Source organism: Hemicordylus capensis, chromosome 4, assembly GCF_027244095.1.
Source record: "Hemicordylus capensis ecotype Gifberg chromosome 4, rHemCap1.1.pri, whole genome shotgun sequence".
Classification (NCBI taxonomy): Eukaryota; Metazoa; Chordata; class Lepidosauria; order Squamata; family Cordylidae; genus Hemicordylus; species Hemicordylus capensis.
Genome location: NC_069660.1, coordinates 267,382,154 through 267,409,239, shown reverse-complemented (window position 1 = coordinate 267,409,239; position 27,086 = coordinate 267,382,154). Strand labels below are relative to the sequence as shown.

Genomic DNA, 27,086 nt, shown 5'->3' with positions numbered 1-27,086 from the left:
ATAGTGCGAGCTGACATTTATTTTGTATTTGCAGTAAAAACAGTTTAATTCGGAGACTACCTCCAGTTCATTTAGAGTTTAGCAGAACATAACATGGTTCTAGCAGTTGGGTGACCAAGAAAAGTCTTAAAGACTGCAGAGGGTGCAGAACAGAGGGGACTACAGAAACAAAAAGTCTAAAGGTACTGGAGATCTAAAACTGTCATGTAATGCTTTGGTATCTTGGAAAAGGTTTGAACAAAGCTGAGACTTATATAAGGTAACAGGTTATTTTGAAAAAGAAGATAAGCAGAAAGTAGCTGTATTCCTAATCAGAAGTACAGGAGTTGATCTTTTTAACAGTACCTGGAGGTTATTCACACATGGCTTTATACCTCGGGGTATCTGAAGAGCGAATCTGCTTCACAGCACATTCACAATATGTTTAATTTGGGGCCTTAAATGGACAGTTCACATAGTGCTGGCTCCTCTCCGCAATCCCTAGCAGATCTTTTTCCTGTGCGTTTGCACCAGCTGGTTCCAGGTTTTTCCTCCAACCTATCCTCTCAGAGGAGGAGGTGAGAGACCTTTTGTTTTGTTTTTGTTAGTTGATAGTTAGCCTTGCGGAAGAACAGCAGGACGGGTTGCCGAGGGATCAAACAGCAGAATGCTTAACCCAAGCCTTCCAAATCTGACCCAAATCTTTGCTGATTTTTAGAATGAACATGCCTTTGTGAGTGAATGCCTGCATTACCTCTTGTCGCCCCTAGCCCACCACAGCCCAGAGGCAGGGAAGTTTAAAGTAGAAATCATTTCATTATCTGTCATGAAGAAAAATGCAAGTGAATCAGCTCAAAAAAGTGGGGGCTCGGGTTACAGCAGGCTATAGTCTCCATTCTGCATATCTAAAGCTTATGTTAAGACCCACATTTTGCAGTGTGTGCTTGCATTTAACTCAGGAATTTCTCCCTCCCTAGACTCCCTCCATGGGATTTCACAGTCTGCTAAAAACCCTGCGCACGCACGCCCCCTCCCACCAGCACTTGCAATTGCGAATACTCAGAGCAGACCATACCCAACAGCTGTCAAACTCCCCTTCATTGAGTTTTGAAAAACACCGAGTTTTGAAAAATACCACTCCACACATCAAGGGAAAGTGGTGGGGCATAATAGGCTTTTTTCAAAAGCCACTGGAAATCTAGGATTATCTTAAACTGGACATAAATTGGGCTAAGCCAGAATGCGCAGCCTCGATTAGGGGGGGAACAGAGTCCTGTCTGTACTGGTCACTGATAGCCCAAAGGGACTTGGAAGTAAAGACAGATGATATGTGGACTCACGCTTTCCATCCCAAAGGAGATTTGAACCCAAAGCTGCACGTGTAAAGCCTCCTAGCCAAGCTAGGTGGAGGGGGCAGGCTATGATACAGTTATCTGGAACTCTTAAGAGTTTTGTTTTCCAAAGAAAAGTAAAACACTGGAGAAATACAAAGTTCACATGAGAACTCTGAAGGAGGATAAGTTCAGAGAAGAATTTTTAAAGACCCGAAGCTGATGAGCCCAGAGCAGCAGCACTCATGCGGCAGACTTCAACACAAGACATCAGACTGACATTAAAGATCCAAAGCTGTGAATAAGACTTGTGGAAGATGTGGGTCTAATTTTTGACAAAGCAGCCAGCAAGCACCAGGAAGTTTTTCACACAGGGCTTTTAAAGCACACATCTCCTCTGGGATGAAGGGTGTGCATTCACATATTGCCCAGATTTACCCCAAAGTCCCAGTGAGCTATCGGGGAGCACTTCACACAAAATTTGGGTTTTTCACTGTGTGTTAGAGTGCAGTCCGATTTATATCCGGGGTTAAAAAATCCACTTTTTGCGTCAGGTTTGGAGTAACTTCTCAGTAAAGCCTCCCAGAAAACTCATGGTAAAGCCTGCTGTGTGGAGAACTCCCAGATACTGTAGGTGCACTGCACCAAGCTAAAAATGAGAGGAAGACCCAGGTGCTATTATCAAAAGAAACCAAAGAGCAAGACAGACAGGATAAGCAAGCTTGTTTCCATTCCAGGGGGAAAGGAAGTAATATTGCCATCTAAAGCATCTATCAGTTTTTATTTTTGTACTAGTATTTTCAAGCCCGTTATGATAACAGGCGCTAGTTTCCTTTTGTTGTTGTTGTTGTTGTTCTTTATTCCTTCTTTCTTTCTCTTGCCTTTTTTTTTTGTTTCCCTCCCTCTTCCTCTTTTGTGACCGCTGCTGTTGTTTGTGCTTGTTTGTTTGTTTTTTTAGTGTTGGCTCTAGGGTGGCTGGGCGGGCGGGGGGCGTTGGATCTGGCCGCTGCTTTTGTCTGCGGCTCTGTGTGTCGTGCTTTGTGTCATTTTTTGTTTTGGGCGTCGGGCGGCTGGGGCCCAAAAATTGCTGCCCATTGCTCCTTTCAGCGGGTCCGGGCCCACTGTTTCTGCTTTCCCTGTGGCCAGACTGAGAGTGCCGCCCCCGCAGCCCATAGTGCCGCCCGCCCCCTCCATTTCTCCCTTCCTTGAGGCTGGTCCGATCTCCGCGGCTGGCCTGGAGCCGCCGCCGCCGCCTCTGTCTCCCTGAGGCCGTCGCAGCCGCCTCTGCCCTCCCCGTGGCTGCCTTTGTCATCTCTGCGGCCGGGCAAGCAACTGCCGCCTCTTCCCTCCCCGTGGCCGCCTATGTCAACTCTGCGGCCGGGCAAGCAACTGCCGCCTCTGCCCTCCCTGTGGCTGCCTTTGTCATCTCCGCGGCCAGGCAAGCAACCAACATGGCCGCCTGGTGCCTGTGTCCATTTCTGCCTCGGCCGTACTGGGCATGCGCTCCGCCAATGCCCAGGACGGCCGAGGAAGACACGGACGCACGCCTGGGTGACACGGATGGACACGCAAGGCTTTTATTATAGAGGGTGACTGAGTGGCTCAAACATTTGACTTTGGCTTGCTGTGTAAAAATTTGAGAATCTACGGCATATAGAGTGGTTCTGTTGCACTATATTAATTACTCCCAAAATGTATCATTCATATAGAGACATACCTTTACAGATGAATTAAGAAAATTAAAAATAGCACTATTGATGTTTTATTTTGTATTGTAAGGGAAAAAATGTAGAATGTACTTTAGGGTTTGGTTAATATTGCTAAATTCTGAAGTTGAGAGAAGGAGAAAGAAAAATGAGTGCATATAAAGGCTCATCAAAAAGAAACTTTCTATAATGAAAAGTACAAAAAGCTGAGAAAACATTTGAAGAGGAAAATGGACAAAAATTCATGGGAGGAGAAGCAATATGAATTGCTGGTTTAACTATAAAGTGAAAAATGGGAGTTAATGATGTGCAGGAATTATACAGAGCATAACAGATTTGGCTACTGAAGGATGTGGAAAAGTTAATGGAACAGGAAAAAGAAAATAATGGACTTTGTAATAAGATTATTGTCAGCTGCTCTATTCAGTCCGATGCTGTCAGTCAAAAAAGCAGGGAAAAGAGATAACAGATTTGGTCACTGGGCGATGGTTATGAATAAAGAGAAAAGAATGGATGAGCTGACTTTGTGACATTAAAGGCATGTGGGATTTTATAGAGTGGATCTAATCCCTTGTCTTTGAAATAAATGGAAGTAGAACAGGCTGATTACAACCATTGCAATGCCTGTGGCTTTCAGGTGAGCTTTTTTTTTTTTTTTTAAACCTATGTTCTGAAATATAGGGGGGAAACATGCATTTTTGATGTTTTGCAATAAAAGCTTCATGGAGCTAAGCTCTGGTACAGGAAATTATTATAATAGGGTTTATTTGTCTGGGGTTTATCTGAAAATGTATATGCAGCTTCAGAGGCCTAAGGAGACCTCCAAAGCCACCTTCACAATTAAAGACATAGACTGCCATCCAGAGCCGTGGTCCCAGAATGCAACAGGAACTGTCTCTTAGCAGAGAGAAACTGCTCTTAATGCAACCAAAGGCTTTCTGAGCAGCAGAGTGCATGCACAGAGGGAAGAGAAGAAGTTTTCACTTATCTTTCCAGCCTCCAGAAATGTTCTCTGCCTTCCAGAAACATGTGTTTGAAATATGTGTGACCTTTTCTCCAGTTGCGTCCTCTGATCTCTCTTCTGGATGTCAGCTAAGGATGTGCTGACAGATTTTGTGTTCTGTTTTGAGAACGAAACACAAAATGGCCAAAACATGCCATCGAAAAAGCGGTCGGGCCAGCTGTTTTAATGAAACAAACTCAAAACATGTTTTCAGCCATAGGGAACAATAGAGAACTTGAAACACCCCATTGTTCCCTATGGGTAGCTCCTAGGGACACCAAAGTGAGTTGGGTGGTAGGGCATGATGGGTGCTACCTACCACCCAACTCACAAAAGTAATGGGCAGGTAGGTGATTTCTAACACACCTTTCCCCAAAACCCCCATAGGATCCTCTAGGGGTTTGGGGAGAAGGTTAAGAAATTTTCAAAGTCCCAAAATGGCCAAAAAAGAATCACTGACCTAGAATCTACTGTCAGCCACAGTGCCTGCCCTGCAGTAACATCATTGGCACAAGTTGTTCTCTCTCATAGAGTTATGATTCTTTACTTCCTAGCATTGCAACAGCTGCCACAGCAGCACCCTTAGCAGCAATCATAGCCATAAGCTCAACTAGAGCAACTTCAGCCACATTTTGATTGAGTACACCTTGCAATGCAGATGGCAGAGCAGACGCACAAGGCGAGGCATGGAGTTTATCATCACAGCAATCACCAAGAATATTACACACAGACACACAGCTGCCACTGTCCATTTCTCACCATAACACTATCTCACATGAAAACAAACCACAACTCAAGGAAGGTTCAAGGCAGGCACCCAAGTTCTGCCTTTGTCAATCTGAGATTCTACAAAACCAGACAGTTATAACAGCAATAGTATACTCAGTGCTGAGAAAAGAAAATCACAAAATCAAACCTGCCTTCCTCCTCTCCTAATGTATCCTCTTCAAGAGAGGCATAAGGGCTTTCTCTGCCCACTAGTCCCTTTGAATAAATCACACAGACCTGCTTCCTACAGCTAGTTGCCATAACTCACAAAGGACACAAGTCAAGAGCTTTAGTGGTCAGCTGGAAATCTCCAAAGTTGTATATGTCCCTCAGGAAAACTGAAACGCATCCAAACAACAGTGAAGACTATTCTCAAATTATTTTTAAGGGGATTCAATTTGGGAAAACACCAGTTACTGAAATTAATTTCGTATAATCTAATTAGCTTTCATATCACCATCCCATAACTTTGTACAGGATCCCTGAACTGTGCTATATCATACTGTGCAAAAATTCTGCTGTTCTTAAAATTTTAAATTGAGAATAAAGGTGTTCCCTTGGCAACTATATATGCTGTGTCGAAGCCATCCCCTGTTCTGATTCTAGAATCAAGATGTATGTTTGTTTTTTAAAAACCATGAACGGTCAATATATAAGTCCTTAGCATTTTAACCAGATAAAAATGCCTCACCACCTAATTCTCCACTACACAAAAGAAGTCAGAGTAGAAACAAAGTTATGAAATTTTTCTAAAATGTGCATCACTTTGCAGCAGGGATTATTGGGGTGTGTGTGTGTACTTCTCCAAAAATATTTCCTGACACCCCTTATGCTTCCTACACAACTGACCAGAAAAATAGCTAGCTTCATGAATCACAACAAATTGCCAATCACAGTACATTAATGTCTGAATTTGAATTAATAATGTAATAATGAATTAATAATGTAACAGGTGGTTTTAAATTTAAAATCTCCCCCCACCTCCTCCAGTTTCCACTCCAGCAAACTGGAGCCAATGATGCTAGTTCAGAGAGAAATTACTACTCTCTGCCAGGAAGTTTGATCTTCCTGGCCAGGGAACAATAGCGCCCCCACCTGCCAAAGCTTTGCTCTCCCAGTAATGGTATTTGGAACCCCTTTGTTCTCCCAAATGAATCCTAGAGTCACCCCTGCTTGGCACTTACTGTGGCTTTATTGTTGACCTTTCATTTACGGTGGTTTCGAGAGCTCTGTATGGGATTTCTCTAGGGATATGTGAATCGATTCAGGTACAAATTGATTTGTACTCAAATCTAGCTGATTCGGGTGATTTGGAGACAGAAAAAATCACCCCTGAGGTCCATTGGCTAGATTCAGGTCCAAATCAAATCACGGCAGATTCAAATCAATTCAAGATTCGGATTCCTCCTATTAATTTCTGGGGTCCTTGGTTTATTTTTTAGGATTTTTTGAAGTGTTTAGATTCTTTGGTGTCTTCATTACACACCCTCATTTCTTCTGTTCATTTTGATCCCACTGCTTTGTGGGTGGAGGTGGGGAATTAGTGGCATCCCATGTGCCATCTACCCCTCCAACTCACAGTTTATATTTTAGGGATGTTTGCAGTGTTTAGAGTTTTTGGTGTGTAATTAATCCTCATAGGGATTCATTATGCGGAAAGGTTATTAGACACCAAGGAGTCTAAACACTTGAAAACATTCCTAGAACATAAACTGAGTAGTATCCCATTGCCTTGTGGGTGGGAGGGGGTGTAGTTGGCACATGGCAATTGGCTCTGTCCAAAGCCAGTCCAAATGAACAGAAGAAATGAAGGTGTGTAATGGATCTTCATAGGGATTCATTGAGGGAAAGTTATTATACACCAAAGAATCCAAACACTTGAAAAATAGTGACCGCACATTTTGCTCCATAACTCCACTTCTACGAGGGCTAGAACTTAGCTTAAAAAAAACACAATTAAAGCTAGGGATCCATGATAGGGTTAGGATAGGGCAACTTTGAATCCCCATTATTTCCTATGGCAGAAATATAAAAAACTAAATTAAATAAAATCATTAAAAATCAACCAAGTGCCACACTACCTTGAAATGTGGGTGGTAGGTGGGAACCTACCCACCACCTAAATTTGGTGCCCCTAGGACTTTTATAAGTGGTCCAAATAAATCCGAACTGAATCAAATCTCGGGTGATTCAGGGGACAGATTTGGACACAAAACAAATCAGGGATTATTCAATTTGGGAACAAATTGAATCGAAAAAATTGATTTGTGCACATCCCTAGACTCCACTACTCTAAACAATTTAGTAGAATCTACAAATACAGATGCCTCCTTTTCCATTCTCCATTCCATGTACCAAATATACCATATGCTATCAAATAAATCAAATAAATAAATGAAATCAAATAAATAAATAATATATTATTCCATATTCCAAATATGATAAAATAAATACACTTCAAAGTATAAAGTATACAAGTTAAGTAGCAGTTGTTCTAGTACAGATCCTTGGGGGACCTCCCTGCTTTCATCTTTCTATATAGAAACTATCAGTTTATGCCTTCCCTCCTCTTATTTATTTTAAACGAGGTACCAATCCGTAAGAGGCCAAGTCTTATCTAATGAGTGATATGTTTTTGGTGAGAGGCTTTGGTGAAAGCTTTTTGACAAAAAGAAATAAAAGTTGGGATAAAAGTCATTAAAATATTAATGCACAAATGGTGCATTAGTTTTCCATCTAGCAAGTCACAGCACACTGAGCCTGTAAGATGCTGATAAATACGTGCTGCTATTAATTATCAGTGCTGCTCTATGGCCACATGAGAAAGAAACATTTTCTTCACTCTCCCAGTTTCATAGTGTATCTTCAGAAATGCAGTATACAGTTTTCCATGTGTGCCTGTGAAAAGCAATTGTTAATCTCCAAGGCAAAAAGTTATGTTTGAAGAAGATAAAAGACTTCAGCAATTTCATCTTCAAAAATTTCAGTTATTGCACATGCAAATATTTTGGCCAGGGGAAAGTAATATACATATTATGGAATGGAATACTAGGTTTTTCTGATGGACAAATTATCCCTGGCTGCTTTGAACAGATGCATGCAAGTTTAATACTGGTAGTACTGCCATTTAGCGGGGGGGAGGGGGTGGAATCTCTGAACAGATGTTTATACTAGGAACAGAGCCTAACAATAAGGCAGGTCGACAGCTTTGTTGAGTCTCCCTCCTGACGATCTTACCACTTGGTCTTCTTCTACCTCTGTTCCCTCTCCTCTGCTTCTCTTTATTGCTACTATTGTCCGATCTGCTCTCATGTCACAATGGGCATATAGCTGACTTTAGCTTAGGCACTCTGATGCCACAGAAAGCTTGGCTTTTCCTAGCAGATTTATTTATTGCATTTATACAGTATCTTAAGATACTTACAGGTTTACAAACTTGAATGTTCAAGGTAATTTTAGACCTAGAATCTGAATCCTGAGCATCCTATATTAAATAATGCCCCCAATCTGTGACAATGTGTCATGTATTTTAGAATAATGTTCTGTGGATCAGATTGATTGCGATATAACTTAGCCAGTAGTTTAACCTGCCCCCTGAGAAACTGCTCTACAGCAACTCAGTTCCTTTAATCATGTTACAGTGAGCAGAACACCCCTCCATCTTCCCTAACAACACATATTTCCTCCTCAGGGCTATAACCACTGTGCAGTGTTTTATCTGCACTAGTTCTAACCATGGCTAATGCTAACAGGGGTCCTTTATAACCAGGGCTTTCCACCTCACTTCAAAAACTCTTATTAAGATTAGAACCTTGGAAACTTAGAGATTGGCTGGAACAGGAAAAGCTCCTTGCCGAGGAACAAGCAGGCTTTAGGCAGGGGCGCTCCACCATCAATCAATGCCTAGTTCTACAGTACCTCATTAGGAAATACTCCTCCTGTAGGGCGACACCTCTATATGCTGCCTTTATTAATCTCAAGGCAGCATTTGGCTCCATCTCACATGTCAAATTATGGGAGAAGCTGGAGGCCTCCACCATTGATCTGCACCTGCTATATCTCATTTGAACTCTGCACCAAGACACTTCACTCAAGGTGAGATATAGTCCACAAGGTCACCTTACAAGTGCTGTCCTAACACAGAAGGGCATCAAGCAAGTCTTGCATCTTGGCTCCACTCCTATTCAATTTCTGTATCAACTCAATGGTGGCCCAGCTCAGCAATACTAATTTTCACCCTCCAAAGCTCTAGGGGAGACATATGGCCAACCCACTATATGTGGATGACACAGCCATCCTCTCAAGGAGTCCCATTGGCCTCAGAAGAGCATTAAGGGCCCTGATGCTGCACTGTAAGGAAGATTGTCTGGAAATCAATTATCACTAAAATCATGGCCTTTGCTAGGAGGCCCAAGATCCACTCTTAGAAGATTGAGGGACATAAGATCGAACAAGTGGCTCATTTTAAGTACCTGGGCGTAGTCTTTCATTCTGGTGGCTCTAGAAAAGCCATGGCGAACATGTGGCCTTAAATGCACAGAGAAGCTTCTCCGCCATCTTTCAATTTATGTGTACAAGAGGAGGCCACTACTTTCCTGCAGCTCTCGAACTGTTTCAAGCCAAGTCATTAGCTCAACTACTCTATAGTGCTCAATTGGGTTCTTTTCCCAATATTGTGACCCTGGAACATGTACAATCCAAGTTCTTGAAGGCAGTGTTCCGTGTACCAAGATGTGTCTCCAATGCCACCCTATGCCTGGAGACAGGCCAGATCAAGATTCAGGCTATGGTGTGGATGGCCACTCTCTCCTATTGGCTTAAACTATCTTTTTGCCCAATTGTCTTGCTCCTCTAACCCGGCATGATGATTATCAATCTAGTTGGGCTCAGGCAATTGAGGCAAAATTAGCTACCGTGGGCTTCTCCCCACTATCCCTGCTCAACATGGGCTACAATCAGGCAAAGGGAACTATTAAGCAGTGCATTACAGACATTGAGTGCCAAATGGACCTCAGTAATGTCTCAAAATTTTATATCAGTGAGGAGCTTAGATATACAGCTTCTCCTGCAGCATATCTCACTCATTTGGAGGTCCCAAACCACAGAAGGGTGTTCACTTTGGCTTGCTGCAATGGTCTCCCCTCAGCAGTGCTAGAGGCCCATTACAGAAAGATCCCTCTTGCAGAGCGATTATGTCCCTGTGGCTCAGAACAGATCGAAACTACTGAGCATGTCCTTCTATACTGCCTGTTTAATAGAGACATTCGTGTTGCCCTTATTCTCCTATTGCTAAGCAAGTTCCCAGGACGTTCGAGACAATTCTACAGTTTTCTGTTGCTTTCTGACTCTCACCCTGCCATTACACATAGCATTGCCAAGTTCTGTGTGGCTGCGATTGGCATCCATCGAAGGATGATAGGCTGTGAGCCCCCTTAATCCAATTCTTGATGACTCTGGATTGACCTTGGACTTGCCCATGCCTCCATACATATTGTTTTATTGCATTTTACTACATTTTATTGTTTTCCTTCCCCCCCCCTTTCTCTTTTTATTCCTTTTTATAATTTTAAATCTGGACTTTTACAATTTTATACTCCCCTTTTTATTTTTTCTGGGCATTTCTACCATTATTTTATCTCTTTTAGCTTTAGTAATTTTAGGTTTTTAGCATATTTAGTTTTGAGTATATTCTATATATTTTACTTTTTAATCTGCAATCATTCTTTTTTTAGCCTTTTGATGTAATGTACTAATATGTATTTTAACTTGCCTTTTAAATTGCAATCATCCTTAATTTTAGATTTGTCAAGTTATGTACCATCATATCATCATACATCACATAACATGTAATTTTAACCTGTATTAATTTTATGCTGGTCTCTGACCGTAATAAAGGATTGATTGATTGAGATTAGAACCCTTATCAAGCATAGTTAGCTTGGATGCTGATGTAATTTTAAGCCCGTATTAAAGCTGATAAAAGAAAAGAGGTGGAGTTACCAATGAAGAGGGAGGGAGCCAATTTCTTAATTTTTAACCATGGTGAAGACTAGGAGGTCATTCACACGACTGGGAGGGGCACTAGGCAGGTGGCCAGGTGGGGGGGGGAGGCTGGATAACACCCCCACCCCCCACACCCCCGTTGAACGATTTCTTGTTTGGGGAGCACGGACCGTGCTCCCAGATGAGCAGCGTTGCATGGCACAGTGTGCACCTCTGGAAGCCAGGACAACACGTCCCAGCCTCCGGGAATCCCACAATGCCCTGTGTGACACATGCAGTGCATTGGGGGATTCCCCCAAGAGAGAGACACTCTAGGCACCTGTCTCTGTGTGCAGCCAGGCTGGAAGCAGCCTGTGCTTGCATATAAGCAGGTAGCCCGGGTTAAGGGAGCACATGCTCCCTTGGCTAACAGCCGGGCTTAATCTCCCTTGGCTAACAGCTGGGCTATAAAGCCAGGCTAGGGGGCACTGCCCTGCTGGGATTGGACTCAGTCCCAGTGGTTCTCACACGCAGCCTAGCCTGAGTTAGGCTGCATGTGAGAACAGCCTCATTATATTCATAAGGCAAGACATGCTTCATTTACTTACCAGTAACAGAAAACCCCTAATATGTGGATGTACGTTTCTGTTTACGTTTGTAGTCCTTGAATGATGAAAAAAAATAATCTGGTCTGTTTTTCAGAAGTGGCTTTACTACACAGTAAAATTTGAATAGAGAAGAACTGGACATAAATGAGTAAAGTAGAACAAACGGACATGCAAAAAGTGGGCATAAGATATTTAAGATATGGCCATAATGATGTATTTTTAAAAGCATAGTGGCTGACATCCTGAATTATTAAATGTGCATGCTTTGAGGGGCTGTGGGGACACAGTGGGAGCCCACGTGCAACTCCCCTAGTCACCCTTTGTGTGCATTGTTGCGCCAGGACCCATAGACTTCAGAGCACTGCACATACTCTGGAAGAGCTCAGGAGGATTGGAAATCCATCGCTGAGAGTAAGTGACTTGTTTCTGATCTTACAAAGTGCTTCAGGAGTGCAGGCAACACTCCAGTCTCTGAAGGCTCTATCACAGCAGCATGTATACAGAGGGACGGGGGGAGTTACATGAGGCTTCAGGTGTGTCCCCACATTATGTCAAAGGATGCACACTTTGTCGGTCAGGAAGGATGTCAGCCAGTGTGTCTCCAAAAATATAAACATAAGTATTTTAAAGGACAATGGAAATATTGATCAATGGAAGCAGATGATACAACTCAGTGATAGCATTTAAAAATCTTATGCAGATTTCTTTTAAAAATCAGTTACTTGTACTGACATAATGAAGATATCTTGAATAACTCATGATTATAGGTGCATTTGAAATTGTGTGACCACATAACACTGGAAGGCAATGAAGCTGTATATGAAATTCATTTTTGGTATCTACAACTATATTTACTCACCGGTATCCCAATTCTATACGTTAAGTCTGATGTGTTTTCTTGCATGCCATTCTGATTGGTCCTGCATGCCATTCTGATTGGTCCTGTTTGTAATCAGGTCCCACTGATTTCCAAGGAACTTGATGAAACAGCCACAATCAAGAGAAGTATATGAGAGTTGACTGCACAAATCTTACTTCCACATAACATTGCAACCTGCTTGGGTAAGTTTAGAAAGCAGCTTGCAGTGCATAATGGGAGAGAAAATAAAGCCCCCGTGGCATATATACAACTTCTTGCATAATGGTCTCTCTGGACCATAGCCAATGTGTTTGAACTGAAGTGCCAGTCTTCTTTATGAGCAATGAAAATGCACATTATATGCAGTATTTCCATATGTAATGAAAGCTAAGAACCCTGGTTGACTGTAAAAGAGCATTATCATTTCATCATCATTAGTATCTATAAAATCCTAAACTGCACTAGACTCTGTGCATGAATAAAAGTAAACATGTTCCTATCCACAGGAACGTACTGTAATAACATTTCGGAATTGAAGTTCAGCCAATGGGTAATTGGAGGTATCGTTGAGTTGCGGTTCTCAGACCACTGGCAGAAAGAACTGAAAATTAATGATACGACAGTGGGATAGGTAAGTAAAGGTGCCTGTAGTATAATCAACAACCTGTTAAACCAGATTAATTGAACTGGAGCAGGCTTTGTCCCATTGAATTCAATGAGGTAGCCAGGTTTCAATTGTTTGTTACTTTTTGAGCATTGACATCCCACTCTTAAGCCTGAAAGGACTCCCAGAGTGGCTTACAAAATAGCATGAGAAGAAAAAACATGAGAAGAAAAGATCAATAACACTACATATAAAGTATTAGACAGTAGAGCAGGCAGTGTTCCAGCATTATAACAGGATTGAAACTAACAGATCTAAAATGCCTGAGCAAATGAAATTGTCTTCACCTGGTGCCAAAAAGAAATCAAACTCTGCACCAGGCAAGCCTCCCTCAGGAAAGAATTTCAAGCCCACAACCAAGAATTAAACAATTATCATTTCCCTGGGTTGTGGATTGAGTTTCCTATAAATCCTTCTGTTATGAAGCTGTGCCAATGTCATTACTAGGGGCAGAGATGGTTTTTAGAATACAGGTGAAACTCGGAAAATTAGAATATCGTGCAAAAGTCCATTAATTTCAGTAATGCAAATTAAAAGGTGAAACTGATATATGAGACAGACGCATTACATGCAAAGCGAGATAAGTCAAGCCTTAATTTGTTATAATTGGGATGATCATGGCGTACAGCTCATGAAAACCCCAAATCCACAATCTCAGAAAATTAGAATATTACATGGAACCAAGAAGACAAGGATTGAAGAAAAGAACAATATCGGACCTCTGAAAAGTATACAGTATACTGTGCTTGATTGGCCAGCAAACTCGCCTGACCTGACCCCATAGAGAATCTATGGGGCATTGCCAAGAGAAGGATGAGAGACATGAGACCAAACAATGCAGAAGAGCTGAAGGCCGCTAATGAAGCATCCTGGTCTTCCATAATACCTAATCAGTGCCACAGGCTGATAGCATCCATGCCACGCCGCATTGAGGCAGTAATTGCTGCAAAAGGGGCCCAAACCAAGTACTGAATACATATGCATGCTTATACTTTTCAGAGGTCCGATATTGTTCTATTCTTCAATCCTTGTCTTCTTGGTTCCATGTAATATTCTAATTTTCTGAGATTGTGGATTTGGGGTTTTCATGAGCTGTACGCCATGATCATCCCAATTATAACAAATTAAGGCTTGACTTATCTCGCTTTGCATGTAATGCGTCTGTCTCATATATCAGTTTCACCTTTTAATTTGCATTACTGAAATTAATGGACTTTTGCACGATATTCTAATTTTCCGAGTTTCACCTGTATTCTTTGTTCAAAATATGAACGGAAGAAAATTTAGATTGTTTAGGCACTCGAGACCTTGTGAAGGGACATATGGAATGAATAATGGAGGACAGCAGAAGGCAGATCCAATCCTGAGATTAGTTGTCTGATTCAAAGGCATTTGGAATAAAATGTTGGTAGCTCTGTGTAGCTGCCAAATTAAACAAAGCCTGATCAGCTATATTTTTGTTGCCATTATGGATATAAATATAGCTTGTCATGCATAAGAATTGTTAGTCACAAACACCCATCTATGCTACAGTTGTTCAGATTAAACAACTCTGGTATTGCTTTGGCAGGAATGTACTCAGACTGTGTTTCAGTAGGCATAGGCTTCAGTGTGTTGTGATATTGAAACACAGCTTTCAATAAGTATGTATGTAGTTCAAAAAATAAAGAGCTTCAGTTGCAGCTTTTTATTGTAATTTGTAAACACATAAATCTGTCGTAATAATTAGATTTTATTAACTAATCCATCTTTTCAGACTTCATTGTAGTAATGAGTCTCTTTTGTTCATATAAAATCAATCATCTTCGGTAATATCTGGAAATCCTAATCTGCTCTTTCCCCTTGTTTCTGAGATTTTGCTAACCAATCTACATATTTCTGAGATTATGTCCATACTCCATAGGCCTCAGGGCCTGGAACTTCCTTTGAAAAGTGAAACACCCCTCCACACCCCAAAATACTTAAGAGAACAATTTTTGTGCCCAGTACCAAACTTTGTTCATGCACCAACAAACATATATGCAACTGTGGAATCCATAATGTCCTGTAAACACCTTAAGTGGGGCAGCGGGGAAATGCTTGACTAACAAGCAGAAGGTTGCCGGTTCGAATCCCTGCTGGTACTATATTGGGCAGCAGCAATATAGGAAGATGCTGAAAGGCATCATCTCCTACTGCGTGGGAGGAGGCAATGGTAAACCCCTCCTGTATTCTACCAAAGACAACCACAGGGCTCTGTGGGCGCCAGGAGTTAAAATCGACTTGATGGCACACTTTACTTTACTTTATCTTTGTTCTATACTAAAGTTTTAAGCTTAGGTTTTCAGCTATGGTATCAAGTGTGAAATGTTTTTCTATAGCAAGCAGATACTGATTAGCAAACAGATTCCAGAGGGGTAGCCATGTCAGTCAGCTAACACAAAAAGGGAAATCTGTAGCACTTTAAAGACTGCCAGTTTGGATGATACACCTGCTCTCACATCCTCTCCACATCCTGCACACAATCCCATTGCTACCTATTTACGTGGAGGGTGGTTCATCGGAATCACCCCTCAATGCATTAAGTGCTACAGGTCCATGTGATTAAGCAATGGCGGGATCACCCGGATGGTGCCCCTGATGAGGAGGATTTGTGCATGCCTGTGCATCTGCCCCACATGACTGAGAGAGACAGTCAGAATATCATCTGAACCAGCCTGGATTGGGATATAAATGTCCATGGACTAGAGCCCACTTCAACATGTGCATGACATGTTATCCTTATCTGGCAGATAACTATATTTATAGGTATATAGATACTGTAAATCATGGGGCCAAAAGTCCATGAAATGCAAGTATTACTGTGACTTTTTAAAAAAATTATTGAAAGATTTTTTAATATTATAAACATTGCCATTCCCACCCGCCCCCTTGTCTGTTTATCTTACCTCATAAACAGTTCTCAATATAAGCTTACACGTGAATAGTAAGAGAGAAAATAAAGAGAAAAAACCCCAAGTAAATCAAATAAATAAATATGTAAAGAAAGTGTACATCATATAGTACACTCCTGATTTATAGCTGGAAGCTGCACAGTTGACTATGTAGCATCTAGATTGCATCCAAGAACTCACCCCACACATCCTCAAACAAGTAGAACTTCCTACTCCTGAGTAGTCCCATTGGATAGCCTACAACTTTTTCAGGCCACAGAACCCATAATAATTTAACATATCGCTCCAGGGAAGTGTGGTGATGACCCCCCACTCCACATCCCAAGCATGGCACCCTGTGTGACTGCACATCTCACTGAGAATGTGAGTTGGTCACGCTGTGACTGACCTAAAGATGATCTGGAAGCTTTTCAAGTGCATTCTACAGGCCAGTCACCCACAATCATCATTTTTTTGCTTGGTTTCTTGTTGCTGTCGTGGGCACAAACTTCCTAGTTACAAACAATACCAATGTGTTCTGTCCATCCAAGCCAAACACAGATGACAGTGCTTCCCTTTGTGAATGTGATAACATCTCTGGGGGTATGTTTCATGTGTTTAATAGTGCCTACACAGGTCAACCCTTTGCTCAGGAGAGCATCTGCCAGCTATATATGGGTGGGGTGGGGGGAGTTATCCCTCACCACAATTCTCTGAGGGCAGGTTCAGATGAACATTGCCCTGCACATATGAGAACATCAGGTCTGTGGCAAGAACACACTTGCCCTGATGTCACTGGTGGGTGCGCCAATGCACTCTTGGCACATACTTTAATCGCGTGTGAGGGATGCTCTTCTGAATTACCCCTCCACAAGCACTTCAGCAAGCATGGCCCCAAGTGTTGTTCCGTGGCTGTACGGAACAGCCCTACTTGTCTTTGTGCAAGCCCTCCAGCTTGCTTCCCAAGGTAAACATCTCCTGTTAGTGCAGCACCACAATTTCAAGCTGTACTTCTTTAGCTTGCTTAGAACGTGTTGCCAGAAGGGACAGCATATTGGAAACCAAACAGCTGCTCATCAACTGCTGGTCACACCCAGGGATGTAGCTGGGCTGCAGCTGCTGCACAAACAAGGTCCTGATACCTGTAATGGTTGCCAGCTTGGCAATCACTCTTCTCTCCTGACATGTGGCTTTGTCATTGAACCTTAAATTACTTTGTAATGTCCTCAGAACATCTCAGCTGCATTGTGGCACAGAAGCAGGGAGGCCCCAAATGTACTGCCTACAGCACTACCTTAATGAAATGAAACACACCAGCCAGGACTAGCAGGCTAAGATACACTTTCAGTTCTGTTAAGTCCAATGTGCTTCCATCGGAACATAGGAAGCTGTTGCCTACTGAGTCAGACCATAGATCAATCTAGAGCAGCATTTTCTGATTGGCAGTGGCTCTCCTGGCCTTCAGGCAGTATTTGAATTCTCCCCTCAAGGTTCACAGTAGTTCTCCCTCTCTCACTTTCTCTCTGATTCCAGGGGAGGGAGTTTCTCTGATTCCAGGGGAGGGAGTTGCTCCACTCATTGCTTCCTCCTGCTTCTCTTGGTCTGGCCTCTCACTGGAGGAAGCAGACCACACCCAGCATTGTTCAGTGAGAGAATAATAAACTGGTTGTAGACCGCCTTTTGCCATTTCTGCTTATCGTGCAACCCTTTATCTTGGTACCTTCAATGGCAGGTGGGTGAGGTTCAGCAGATTGTTCAGTGCCAAAGATCCCACCTCTACGTCTCCTTGCTCTCTCTACCTGGAACCAACAACCACATTCTGGGCTGTATCTCAGTAGGAGAAATGGGAAAAGACCAGAGATGAACTGCAGATGGTCAAATCACTGATGCCAGGCTGCTGCTGTTGTGATCCTTTTGGCTTGGTTATGCAGGCTAAAACCACTGCTTCTGCAAAGTCAGATGCTCCTGAATGCTTTACTGTTCCAATCACTAGGTCTGACATTGTGGAAGGGGCTGGTTTTATCTGACCTAACTTGGGAGCACTCGGACTAGTTTTGAGACACTATCATCAGGGGAAACAAAACTGAATTTTCCAAAGAGAAACTGAGTGTCCTCTCCCATTCCAAAGACCACCCCACCATAGAAAGTCCATTCATTTCGGGACTGGTTTTTCTCCCAATTGACTTATGATGGGAATGGGCTAGATGGGAATGGGCTAGAAACCACCCCATCATAGAAAGCCTGTTCATTTTGTGGTAACATAGGAAGCTCCATATACTGACCCAGACCCTTGGTCCACTTAGCACAGTATTGTCTATACATACTGGCAGCAGCTTCTCTAATGTTGCAGGCAGGAATCTCTCCCAACCCTACCTTGGAGATGCCAAGGAGGGAACTTGGAACCTTCTGCTCTTCCTAAAGCAGCTCCATCCCCTAAGGGGAATATCTTACAGTGCTCACACATCAAGTGTCCCATTCATATGCAACCAGGGTAGACCCTGCTTAGCTAAGGGGACAAGTCATGCTTGCTACCACAAGATAAGCTCTCCTCTTTCTTAAAGTAAAGGTAAAGTTGTGCCATCGAATTGGCATCAACTCCTGGCACCCACAGAGCCCTGTGGTTGTCTTTGGTAGAATACAGGAGGAGTTTACCATTGCCATCTCCCACACAGTATGAGATGATGCCTTTCAGCATCTTCCTATATCGCTGTTGCCCAGTATAGGTAGGAACACAGGAACATAGAAAGCTGCCATATGCTGAGTCAGACCATTGGTCTATCTAGCTCAGTATAGTCTTCACAGACTGGCAGCGGTTTCTCCAAGGTTGCAGGCAGGAATATCTCTCAGCCCTATCTTGGAGAAGCCAGGAAGGTGTTTCCCATAGTCTGGGAAACATACCAGCGGGAATTCAAACCAGCAACCTCTTGCTCCTTAGGCAAGTTACTTTTCTGCTGTGCCATTAGGTGGCTCTCCTCTCTCTACCTTATTTCATATGTTTATTAATAACCTAAATATCATAACTGGTGAAGGGCCATACTTTCAGATACTGTTATTGTGTGCCAGAGTCCAGATAAGAATTTGACAACAAGAGCATGGCTGAGAGTGTGGTGGTTGGCTTATTTACACACCTTTACACAGCTGGGGGTGGGAAAACCCCCTCAAATCCGGATGGAGGTTAGATGCTGTGCAAATTGTATGCCAGAATCCTGAGAGAGGGACAAGAAGGAGGTTTTTCCCCACTCTGCGTACTACAATAGGATTGGCAAATCCTGCCTTTGGATAAAGGCACATTTGTGCCCTACACTTGATATGGGAGAAGAGAAGCTGGCCAATGGTAATGTTTGCACCTCTAGCCAACTTTCTGGACTAGCTGGGGCAGGCCGTGAACTTGTATGGCTTTGCTGCAGTACTCAGGCCAACATCATGCAGTGGACTGGAGGGAAGATGAAGATATTTTCCCTTTAGTCCACCACAAGACTAACCCTTTGGGGAGCAAAAGCAAGCAAATAGTGGGGGTGAGGGGGGTGCACTTAGTGGCCACACATGAACTGGACCCAGAGAAAAGAGTGATGAAGGATACAGATGTGAGAGAGAGAAGATGCAATGAAGACCTTACGGAAAAGCTCTAAAATCTTCCCCCTTTCTTTCCTTCTTTCATGCAAGCTCAATGTCTATGGGGTCTGATGAATAGTTTAAGCTGTTCATCCAGCACCATTTTGCATCCAGATGCTGCCAAGGCTACATACTAATTTCACTGTCTCAGCTGGTCAGTAGGAGGGTGAGTATATCTGTAGGAGCGTCAACAGTAGGAGGGTGAGTATATCAGTGGACAAAAGGGTTCTATGGCCATTAGCCACATTACAACATGTGTTCATAATTTTGTTTGTTTGTTTGATTGATTTCTATGCCAACCTTCTAAAAATGGCTCAGGGCGGTTTACATTAAAATAAAAACAATTAAAACCAATTAACAGTTAAACTTTTAAAAACTATAAAAACATATAAAACCAATTAACAATTAAAACATTTAAAAGATTTAAAACCCTGGAAAACCAGGCCAAACATTTACAGTTTAACTATGGTGTGAAGGGCATGGAGAAGGGGGGGAAATCCACTCTGCAGTAGTTGGGGGAAACTTAGAAAGTATAAAGGAGTGTTGTTATAATGATCAGCACCATATCCTTTCTATCTTTAGAGCCCAGAAGGGGCACACTGTGGACATGTGTGGGCATTGACTTTTTTACTCTAGCTAGGGTCCTGAATTCAGGCCTACTCATGTGCTTGATTGGGGAAATGGAAGTGGGTGGGCTTGACTAGATTGTTACTGCTCATACTCAGTCCTCCTGAGTTTGTTGGAGCTGTTGTCAAGCACATGTCAGAGTAGTTTTAGTTCAAATAGATTTGCTGCTTGGTCTCAGAATTTGTTTTATTCCAAGAAGGAATGAATATGTCTGAGGCAGTCCAAACATGCCCCAAAGTATTCATGCAATCATGATTTGTGAAAAGCTGAGAAAAATGGTGCAAAATGTTTCTTGTTCAAGTATGGACCCACAACAAAATGTTAAAGTACATCCCTGGTGTGCATGTGTTAGCGAAGCCTGGGTCTGAGCATGGTGAAAGCTTTAGGTCCCTTTTCCTCCTATAGACGGAAGTAGTTGTGACATTCAAGGAAGTATTTTTTCAAGCTGAGACATTTCTGCTCTTTTTATTTAAGCCCTCCTTGCCCACTCCTCACCATTAAGTTCCATTGGTTCTACCCATCTAGTTGTCTGTTAACTGCCCTCTGAATCCATAAACATTCCACTCCATTGAATTTCAGTGAAGCAGTCTTAGGTAGGATTGCCCCCCTTAGGTTTTTTCCCTTCAAATTTTGTATCTGCAGGATATCAGACTGGTCTGCCAGTACCTCCCTCTTGCTCACAGGTACTCTGGTTATTTGTCCATGAGGATCATACAATTTTCAGCTTTTTCAAAAAAAGAGAATAATATAACTAAAGTCCTTCTGTTTTCTTTTTGGCTAATTAATTCTTCAGTCTCTGTGATGGAATAGAATATAAATTAATTCAATTTAATTCTCATCCTTAATGGAAGATCAAGCCAAAATTCATGTAGATGGATTTGCTTGCATCAATTCCATCTTAGCCTCACTTCTCCCATCCTTTGATGTCTCTTCACTGTCAACATCTAGACTGTAAACTCTTCAAAGATGTGTCTTTTAAAACTTCTGTCACTCTGTAAAAATAGTCATGTACATTGAGGCTGCTACTTAAAATATAATAATAAATCGGCTCAAGACAAACATATGAAAAAGTTTATTACTGTTTGGTACTGTTCCATTTTTTATACTTTAAAATATGCAGATATCTAATAAAAATAGACTGTATTAAATGGTAAGTAGTGCTGTAACAGATACACATACACTATATAGAAAAATAATTTGATTCGATATCATACTTAAAGATTTCATTTTAATTTACCAATGTTACTTATAACAAAAGTTGAACTATATGGCTACTAGGACAAGAGATTGAGAAGAAACTGCCAATATACTCTAGATGTCTTTACATATATAGATACAGCTAAATATTTAAAGCAGAAATATTCTAGACTTGATGAGTAATTACAAAAATATATTCTCCCTCTGCAAAATCTAATACTCTAAAAATGGGGGAGGGGGGAAATCCTTAACTGCATTTTTTATCAAAAAGCACATACATTTACTGGACTACTTACACTATATACATGATTACAGAGTAAAAAGTGCCATTATATCCTTTTATAATTTGTAGGTATATATACACATTATGAAAATACAGGACAGTATAATAGTAATGATACACCCACAGTCAACAATATTGAATATGAGTTGTTAAACAGAAATTTGTCCAGGCACTATTCGAAGTCTACTAAATTGTGCTTTTGAACTGTGATAGCAATCATCATGCTATCCAAGAAGGCAGCATTTCAGTTCTGGGCAAGCAGCATTTCCAGCATGAAAATATCACATCTTGCCAATTATGAAAAGTGACACTTAATATGATCATGCCGTGAACAATTTGAAATTGTGTTTAGGTTTTATAACCTAAATATCTTTAATGTATACACTAGGTACATTTAAACATAACCAAAGTTCAAGATTTTGAAAGGGATATAATACAGGGGACAGTCACAATTTGAAGAGTGAATTATGCATGCTACATATTCCAGAAGTAGTTGCAATATATAGCATATCGCACCAGTTCAGCCAGGGAGATCTGCTCTTGGAAGGAGACCTCTATACACATTATGTTGATTCCCATCAGGATATGAATCCACATCACCATTCATGGGCACTAGTTATGCACTAATAAAGCTAGAGCAAGGCTTATATTCAGAACTCGAAGCAATTACGTTCACCATCTTTATACAGCAAAACTCTTCAGTTGAAATAGATATTCTGAATTTGGTATCCATTTCCATCTGGTTTACAACTACTGTTTTATCCTGTAGAACAGCAATATATTTCTCATTATGTATTCTCATCAACCACAATGAAACAATTCTTGTGTAATGTATTCGATTTAGAATAGAAGCTGCTGTGACATCCAGAGCAATGGAGCACTTGCAAAACAAACAAATTTGTGCCACCACAAGAACTCAGTTTAGCTGAGCTTAAAAACAGAGATTTATGCAATAGTGCTATGGCGCAAAAGTTCCCTTTAAAACAAATGAGGCATGCCACAATTGCACAACTGTTGTGCAACCACAAACATACTTGGGTTAACGCAGCAGTGGTCTGGAGCTTGCATTCTAGACTTAGCACATCTAGCTAGTGCAATGTCCTCCCACAAGCGGTCCATCACTCTGGATGCTAGCCAGTGTCTCACTAGATCAGACAAGGGTTCAACATCTTGTTTCTGACAGTGGCCTGCCAGATTAATTTTATGTTGTTTGTTTCTTTCTTTGACTGTTTGTTCTGCTATCTGGCAAAAGCTGTTGATTTTTTTCTCTGGACTGCTAGATGGGCTTTTTGCATATTTTATTGTACATTTTGTATATTTCACTGTGTATATTTTGTTTTCTTATTTAGTATGGTTCATGGTTGTTTGTGACCAAAATAAATTTGATTTGATTTCTGGAGTAAATTGGAGTATGCTAGAAGAAAATATTATTTTTCAAAATTATGTTTCAACTTTAAGATCCTAATACAACATAATTTTACGATTTAAAGCTAAAATGGCTTCTTTTTCCAGGCAATCCAAAGAAAGATTCCAGACCATTGAACTACCAACCCAAGAGTCAGAAGGGCTTGTAAAAAGTAAAAATCTATATTCTCTCATAAACATACTTCAGAATATTTATCTGTGATTTAACAGTGAACTGTAAAAATGTATAAGAATACATTTCTTAGTTGAGTTTCCTACAAATTCAGCATCATCAAGAACTTTTTATGGCACAAAGAGTTCATGATAACAACAAGCATTCTCGTCAGTAATTCCTTATCTACTTATTAAAGGAACTAACTAATAGCATTTTTTCTCGTCATGGTCCACCTGTAACTTCTGCTTCCTGATCTGAATTTGAACAAGTTGTTCTAGTAAGAACTAATCAGTCTACATTCCTTTCACTGTCTCTACATCTGGACTAAATTTGGTACAAATCGAGGTCCACAAGTTAGATCTCTTGTGCCTCAAATGTTCATGTGTCCGCCATCTTGGAACAGGGTGGATGTCATCATTACATCATTACAAACTGCACCATTGAGGTGTCCCTGTGTGTCACTCACTACAGCTATTCCAAATTTGGTTCAAATCGGTTAGACAGTCCTCAAGTTAGTGCACTTGCACCACAAAAGTTTATGTGTCCAACATCTTGAATTGGGGTGGATGACATGGTCACAATCTTTGCTATTGAGGTGTCCCTATGTATCCCTAGAGCTGTAGCAAATTTGGTTCAAATCAGTTAGAAAGTCCACACATTAGTCCACAGTCCACCATCTTGGACTGGGGTAAATGACATCATCACAAACTACACCATTGAGGTGTCCCTGTGTGCCCCCACAACTGCAGCAAATTTGGTTCAAATCAGTCAAGCAGTTCACAAGTCAGCCCACTTGCGCCTCAAAAGTTTATGCATCCACCATCCTGAATCAGCATGGATGACATCATCACAAGCTATGCCACTGAGGTGTCCCTGTGTGTCACTCACTGCAACTGTACCCAATTTGGTTCAAATAGGTTAGGCAGTCCACAAATTAGCCCACTTACACTTCAGATGTTCATGTGACCACCATCTTGAATTGGAGTGAATGACATCATCACACAACACACCATTAGGGCATCCCTACAGCTATAACAAATTTGGTTCGATTAAAATCGATTAAGCAGTTCACAAGTTAGCCCACTTGTGTCTCAAAGGTTTACACGTCCGCCATCTTGAATCGGCGTGGATGACATCATCACAAACTATGCTATTGAGGTGTCCCTGTGTGTCACTCACTGCAGCTGTACCCAATTTGGTTCAAATAGGTTAGGCAGTCCCCAAATTAGCCTGCTTGCATCTCAGAAATTTACTTGGCTGTCATCTTGAATTGGAGTGGATGACATCACACACCACGCCATTTGGGCATCCATATTTGTCTCTACAGCTGTAGCAAATTTGGTTCAAATTGTTTAGGCAGTTCACAAGTTAGCCCACTTGCGCCTCAAAAGTTTATGCATCCGCCATCTTGGATTTTGGTGGATGACATCATCACAAAGGGATGTTCAGGTGTCCCTATGTGTCTCTACAACTGTAGCCAATTTGGTTCATATTGGTCCAGGTGTTGTGAAGTTGATAGCGGGGACACATGGACAAACACACATACACAGAGAGAATGTCAGGTGATCACATAAGCCTACTGGAAAATAGGCTAAAAATTAAGCAGCTTATGCTGAATTTCTTTAGTGTAGTGATGCAACTCAGATCCAAAATTTCTGCAATTCATAAGCAGGTTATGACCCACACGTAATATTTTTTCATAAGCTCAATCTAAATAAGTTGAACAGCAATATCACCATTTTGCTCAGATTATTTTTGAACATTACATTGAAGCTGGAAAGTGGAAAAGCAGGTGAGGCATGCTACTACTGTATGATACTGTCAGTATCTGTAAAGGAACATTCCAAAAATCTTACCCACATTGCAGTCTGTATATCCCAATACAGGTGAGAGCAGCAAATCTCAATTTGTAAGTTTACAGAAGCAGGAAGAGATACAGTATTCCCCTTAGGGGATGGGCCCGCACTGGGAAGAACGTCTGCATGCTTGCATACAGAAGGTTCCAAGTTCCCTCTCTGGCATCTGCAAGACAGAGCTGAGAGAGACTCCTGCCTGCAACCTTGGAGAAACTGCTGCCAGTCTGGGTAGAAGTTTCTGAGCTAGATGGACCAGAAGTCTGACTTTGTATAAGGCAGCTTCCTATATACCAGAAACACAAACTCATGTGTATTTGTTCTATTCCTATTAGTATTCAAATCTGCTTCCAGTATACAGGTGCATCTTCACCAGAAATAATTTCAAGTATAGCTACAATTTACAAAATTACGATTGGATGCTAGGGACAGGGGAATTGTGTTTGCAAGGAATTACAGAAGCCTAGCATGACAGCCTGAAACTATTTTTTCCTTTATCTTCCTTGGGATCAAGACATCACTTTCTGAAAGTGCCCAATATAGTGTTTTCCCCCCATCTCTATTGTATCTTGGTGTTCATGTTGTTACCAGTACATATCTGGGTAACTACTTAAAATGCAATCTTATTCCAGTGTAAGAGTTCTATATATAAACTCAAAAAGCAAAACAAAAAGTTCAGGAATCCTTTTTTCCTTTTCTTTTTTGGTCCCCTCAGAAGTAATTGTTCCTCATTGGCACAGCCAGATTTAAGAAACATTTTTGAATCCAGAGCTAAGTGAAGCTGTCTATTGGTACTCAAGGCACATTCTACGGAAGACTATGTTTGCAGTCATGTTTTACTTTCAGTGTTATGGAAGCTGGTATTTTGATCATTCTTCATATAGAAGTCTTTACTCCTCTCCAGCAGGAGGTGGTGGCTGACAAAGCTTGTATAACCTGCCAAACACACATGGACACAAAATCATTACAATCATTCCTTAGTTTGTAAAGCAGGTTGAAATGTTTAAACATTATATGTTAACTATACATCTTCTAAGTCATCAGAAAAATATAGATCACAAACCTGAACGAAGCCACTGAGCTTAGGGTATTCTTTATTTAGTGGAATGTCCAGCTCTAAAAAATTACTTTTGCAAAAATGCTGTGGTATTTGCATACTGCCTTAAGAGCCTGTTGTCATTCGGAAGTTAATCATTTGCATTTAATCCCCCCCCATATCTTGGGGGAAGATAATGGGGCTATTCACATGACTGCATGGCCAGGTGGGCGGAGGGGAAGGCAAGGTTCCACCTCCCTTCCCCCAGACGACCCCAGTGGCACGCAAACTGCACGCCCACACAACCAGCGCTGTGGGGAGGACTGTGGATTATGCATTGTGTGAAAAAAATACTTCTGTTTGCTGGTCCTAATTTTCCCAGCAATCAATTTCACGGGATGGCCCCTGGTTCTAGTGTTCTGTGAGAGGGAGAAGAATTGCTCTCTATCCAGTCCTTAGCAGTCATGGCTTTTAGGCAGCCCATTCTAACTTCCATTGAGAATGCCTCACTGTGATAAGGATCAAGGGCAAGAAAAATATTATTGCTTCTTTCCACGCATGGATGCCCCAACCCAAGTAAATTGCTTTAAATCACTATCACCCCACCCCTTTGTTTTAAGGGTGGGCACGAACCGGGTTTCGAGCACAGGCTTGGCACTGTGGGGAGGGGAGTGGCAAGAGGGACTGTTAAGAGAGGACAGCAGGTCCTTATCTGCGCTTCACCACCCCGTGCAGCTTCCTGCATGGGGTAGCATGCGTCCCAAGTACCAGTGTATGGCACAGGCATGCACATGGCATCCACACATGCACAGGCGCCATTTGCGTGGTTGGCATGGTGTTGCTGACCACACAGATGGCACCCACACATGCGTAGATGCCATGTGCTTGCTGGCACCATGCACGGGTACTTGGGACGCATGCCAGCCCAGCAGGAAGCTGTGCAGGGTGGCGAAGTGCAGATAAGGATCTGCTGTCCTCTCTTAAAGCTCCCGCTTGCTGGTCCCCTCGGTGCCGAACCTGTACTCAAACCTTGGTTCATGCACACCCTTACTTTGTGGATATATCTTTGAAAGGAAGGTTCTATGAT

General features: G+C 41.8%; 1 protein-coding gene and 1 long non-coding RNA gene across 4 annotated transcripts in view; one reads left to right on the top strand and one right to left on the bottom strand.

The window, feature by feature from the left end:
* Positions 1-19,589, top strand: part of LOC128323998 (uncharacterized) — a 35,760-nt gene extending 16,171 nt beyond the window's left edge. Inside the window, exons 2-3 of the long non-coding RNA XR_008306564.1 lie at positions 12,743-12,867; positions 19,476-19,589. This is a non-coding gene — a long non-coding RNA (uncharacterized LOC128323998). The remainder of the gene's footprint in view (positions 1-12,742; positions 12,868-19,475) is intronic.
* Positions 19,590-21,108: 1,519 nt separating this feature from the next.
* The window catches only part of PREX2 (phosphatidylinositol-3,4,5-trisphosphate dependent Rac exchange factor 2), a 233,498-nt gene continuing 227,520 nt past the window's right edge, over positions 21,109-27,086 (bottom strand). For all 3 annotated transcript variants that reach the window (XM_053248942.1, XM_053248944.1, XM_053248943.1), the window contains exon 40: positions 21,109-25,899. In XM_053248942.1, coding sequence (XP_053104917.1) covers positions 25,854-25,899 — 46 coding nt within the window. In that variant the 3' untranslated portion in view covers positions 21,109-25,853. The remainder of the gene's footprint in view (positions 25,900-27,086) is intronic.